General features: G+C 33.1%; 1 protein-coding gene and 1 pseudogene across 1 annotated transcript; both read right to left on the bottom strand.

The window, feature by feature from the left end:
- Positions 1–1,162: 1,162 nt before the first annotated feature.
- On the bottom strand, positions 1,163–2,092 carry Or7e171d (olfactory receptor family 7 subfamily E member 171D). The gene is given in 1 exon segment (NM_001000870.1): positions 1,163–2,092. A coding segment is annotated over 1 exon segment (930 nt).
- Positions 2,769–3,002, bottom strand: Olr1161-ps (olfactory receptor pseudogene 1161; annotated as a pseudogene).

Here is a 5,149-nt window from a genome sequence, read left to right as displayed (position 1 = left end):
CCCAGTTCCCTACCCTGACACTCCCTAACACAAAGTGGGGGGGGGTGTCAAGCCTTGGCAGGACCATGGGTTTGTCCTCCCATCGGTGCCCAACAAGATCATCCTCTGCTACATACGCAGCTGGAGCCATGGGTCTGTCCGTGTGTATAATTAGGGTAGTCCCTGGGAGCTCTGATTCATTGGTTTTGTTGTTCTTATGGGGTTTCAAACTGCTTCAAATCCTTTAAGACTTGTAAATTTATAAATTTGTCATTTTTCAGAATCATTTAATATTTTGTGGCAATACACATCATTGCATATGAAGAGGAGTTATATAAATACATAGTAGAAAGTGGCAAGAGTATATTAAAGAAAATTTCAGGAATTGATACAAATTTTGCCTTAATACCAGGTTAAAATTCTTTTAGTGATTTAAATCTTTCCTTATATTTGACAAGTTCATATCTGTATACATATAAGTATATAAATCCGTTATGACCTCTTTACCCTCACCATTCTCAGTAAATTCTTCATTACAAGTTCTGCACACAATTTCACATCTCTTTTCACATAGCCCACTTAATCCAATTACTGTTGTCCATCTGTGCTTGAGTATAGGGGAAACCCTAGTGCTTGGAAATGCTATCAATGATGCCATAATGAAAATGCAATGAGTCTCTCTTCCCATGAAGATTTATACTACAAATAGCTCCTCTATGAAACTCAAGTCAGGAACACAAATATCAAATTTTAAAATTAAACATTCTTCAAAAAGTTTCAACATGTATTAATTTCATACTTGCATGCTGATAAATTATGTAAGAATTTTTTGAAAATAATTACTTCTGTAATTAAGTCATTATGTTTTCATTTGTACCTATACTAAAAGCATTGTAATTTGAAAAATTAAATCTATAGCGATTCTGGATACACTATTTGGTATTTCATTATATTACAGCATACTAATTTGCAATTTTATGTTTTCAATAATCAAGCCATAGTGTAACTAAAACTTAGGCATACACTGAAGTTTACACTTTGATTTACTACAGATATGCATTAATTTTTGATTATTTTTATGATCAGAAATTTTTATAATTGCTTCATTTTACATGTCACCACAATAAGTTATGAAACATATAGTTTAAAAACTATATATTAAGGGATCATAATAAGAATTGTGCTACAATATTTTTCTGACAATTTTCTGAAGGGCTTTTTTGATGTCCTTGTTTCTCAGGCTGTAGATGAAGGGGTTCATCATGGGAACCACCATGGTATACATTACCGAAGCCACCACATTCTCCCTGGAAGAACTAGAAACTGTTGAACTAAGGTACACCCCTATACCTGTTCCATAAAATAAGCAAACAACTGACAGGTGAGATCCACAGGTAGAGAATACTTTATATTTCCCTAACAGTGATGGAACTTTAAAAATGGAAGAAGTTATTTTATAGTAGGAATAAAGTATTCCTGACACAGGGAGGAAACCAAGAATGATGCTTAAAACAATCCTAACTATGTTATCAATAGAGGGGTCAGAACAGGAAAGTTTTAGAAGTTCTGGAACATCACAGAAGAAATGAGGGATTTCCATATTAGTACAAAATGTTAGTTGTGACACCATCAAGCAGTGTACCTGTGAACTCAAAAGACTAATGAAAAATGAAACTATGAGCAAATATGTACACAGACGAGGGTTGAGAATGACTTGGTAGTGCAGAGGGTGACAAATTGCCACCCATCGGTCGTAGGCCATTGCAGCCAGTAATAGGCTGTCCATATCCCCAAAAAGAATGAAGAACGACACCTGAGTTAAGCACCCTGCGTAAGTTATGGATTTGTTGTGAGTCTGCATATTTATCAGCATTTTGGGAACTGTGCTGCTGCTAAAGCCCAGATCAGACAATGAAAGGTTGTAGAGGAAAAAATACATAGGACTATGGAGATGGGAATCAGAGCTGATGGCCAAAATGATGAGCACATTGCCAAGTATAGTGAGCAGGTATATGAGCAGGAACAATACAAATAAGATGAACTGCAGTTCAGGGTCCTCTGACAATCCAAGCAGAAGAAATTCCAATTTTCTTGTCAAATTGTATGTCTCCATACAGCTTGCAAATCTTTTGAAAAGAAATAAAACAGGTTGTAGTGAATTAAGCAGTATATAGGTAACTGGGTGCATGCCTATATGTTTGTGATCCAACAATTCATAAGAAATCATTCATATGTAAATAGAATTGTTTACACATAATTTATTTATTCAGAAAAATGTTCATAGTCTATGACCTTTGCCTTCTATTTGGTAGACACTTGCTGCATTAAAGATATTGAAACCATGATTTGAAAGATGATCAGTGGTACAGGCCTTGTTTAGTAAAGGTAAGCACCTATACTCAGTCTGAACAGACAATGGAGAACAGATTAGTAGGAGAAGAGGTAAAGAAGAAAGGAAGAAAAGGAGAAAAGAAATATAGGAAGGAAGCAAATAATTAGAGGATAGAAAAGGAAAGTGAAGACGATGGGAGGGTAGAGTAAGGGAGGGAATTAGAGAGGATATAAAAAAGAGAAAAATCTCCAATAATAAGATAGGCACTTGGTAGAGAGTAAGAAAGTTAAGACACTCTGAATTTATCTGATAGTACAATATATGATGATTTCCTCTTCAATTTCTGCCATTTATTAAGAGAATAACATCCAAGCCAATGTTGCAAGGTTTGAAATTATGGACTACAAAACTGTGACCTATATAAATTCCTGTTCTAGAATAGAACCAAGAATGATGCTTAAAATAATCCTATGTTATTTTTAGAGTTGTCAGAACAGGAAAATTTTAGAAGTTTTGGAACATCCTAGAAGAAATAAGGGATTTCCATATTAGTGCAAAATGTTAGTTGTGACACCATCAAGCAGCATACCTGTGAACCCAAAAGACTAATGAAAAATGAAACCATGAGCAAATATCTATACAAATTCTGTTATATGTATATGTACACACACACACACACACACACACACACACACACACACACACACACACACGTGGCAAGAGTGCATTAAATATAATTTCAGAAATTGGTACAAATTCTGCCTTAATTTCAAGTTAAAATTCTTTTAGTGATTTAAGTTTTTCCTTATATTTGACAAGTTCTTACCTGAATACAAATAAGTATATAAATCTGTAATTACCTCTTTACCCTCACTATTCTCAGTAAATTCTTCAATACAAGTTCTCCTCACACTTTCACAACTCTTTTCACATAGCCTATTAAGTCCAATTATTTTCATACTCAATCCCTAGGAAAAAACACAACAGAGAAAAAATTATGTTCAAGTGGTTACTCTATTAATAAGAAAATCCATTCTAATGAAGGAACACTATGAGGAACTTATGTAAATTTTATCTTCAAAAATTACACCCAAGTTGTCTTCCTTGGATTTATATTTTGAGTGCACATACTAAAAACGTGTATGGAGAATTGATTCAGCAGATAAAACCATGTTCTTCTCTTCCAGGCAAACCAAGTTTTGTTCCCACCACCCACATCATGTGGCTCATAGCTTAAACAGTGTGGGTTCCTACACTCTATTCTGTCCAACTTGGGTACTTAAAAACAATTGGCTCTACACAAAAGTAAAACCTACTCTCAAAATATTTTAAAATTAAAAACAAAACCTAGATAATAATTTGGTCAACTGGGGTTTGTGAAAGGGAAATTTTCATTCTACATATTTCACATAGCTTCTTCATTTTTTTTCATTTTCAAGGGAAAACATGGTATTTTGTTTTTATTATTTCACATTGCCATCCAACTTACAATCTTATCTCAGTAAACCAAGTTCTACTAATAGAGAAGGGCATGTGGTACCATGATTCGATACAATATATTTCTCCTTTTCCTTTTTTAAATATTACTTTTAAATTATTACTCTATACGTTGCTTATATTCACCTACTTTTCCCTTCCTTCCTTCCTTCCTTCCTTCCTTTCTTCCTTCCTTCCTTCCTTCCTTTCTTCCTTCCTTCCTTCCTTCCTTCTGTCTGTCTGTCTCTCTGTCTTTTCTTTTCTTTCTTTTCTTTTTTGTGCTATAAATAACTTCTTGTTGCAAAACCTTGCACTGCTAAACTGGTATATTAGCTATGTAGTGACAACAAACGCCAAACTTGATAAACCATAATCAGAAATGTTACAAGAAAGAACTACATCTGAGTAAAGCTTTTGTTCTTTTCTTGATATTTGGTGTAATTAGATTAAAAAGTAAAACCATCTTAGACAATATGAATATACAAAGATTTCATGATACATTCGTTTTCTTTTTCTCTTTTCTTTTTTCATCACATGCAACCCACTCATGTATAATTGAAGAGCATATAACCACATTGGAGACAAAGCTTTATCTTGAAATTTAGTTTGGACTTTTTATGGCATCTCAAGATCTTTTCAATTCAGCCATTTCTGAAAACATAATAGTAGTTCCTCTAAAATCAGTTATCTTAATTTTAAAATGTCAAGAGTTTATTCTTTCTAAAATAATAATACATGATTTAGTGTCACAGTGAAACACATTGTAGAATAAATATGAAGTAATTGTTGCAATCTTTCAAAGTATTTAATTTGATAAAAATTTAAGTGAGAATGAGCAGAAAATATGAGTAATTTAATTATTTATACAATAGGTATCCTGATTAAATCTACTGAACAAAATCAGAACACGGCACCAAAAAAAAAATATTCAATTAACTGAGATGAGGATAGTTTGAAGTACAGATTACATTAATGCAATGAAATTTATATGAAATAAGTGATCTCTTTTTATCTTTTTTGTAGAAATGTTTATGTCGTCGTCATTTTGCATTCTGACTCAGAGTGTATGGAGTATTCTAATGATGAGAATAACTCCAGATATTCCTCTTTGATAATATTTTAATGAAAGAAACATTACAACCATGAACACCCAGCTCTAGTGGAATCCTTTTTTCCCATTTGTGTTCCATCTGTTGGCAACTCCCAAAATCTTAAATATTCGCAAAGTTCTAGTCTAGATTCCTTTGAACACATATCATTCTTCTTTAGTGTTAAGCTGTTATACAACCATAGGGTTTTGATATTGCTTTGTTTCATTAAAATAACTATCATTACTACCAATGTATCTGTTTTGGTATGATT

Source organism: Rattus norvegicus, chromosome 8, assembly GCF_021556685.1.
Source record: "Rattus norvegicus strain SHRSP/BbbUtx chromosome 8, alternate assembly SHRSP_T2T, whole genome shotgun sequence".
Taxonomy (NCBI): Eukaryota; Metazoa; Chordata; class Mammalia; order Rodentia; family Muridae; genus Rattus; species Rattus norvegicus.
Note: the sequence above shows the minus strand (reverse complement) of the source record. Positions and strands in the feature narration are given on the sequence as shown.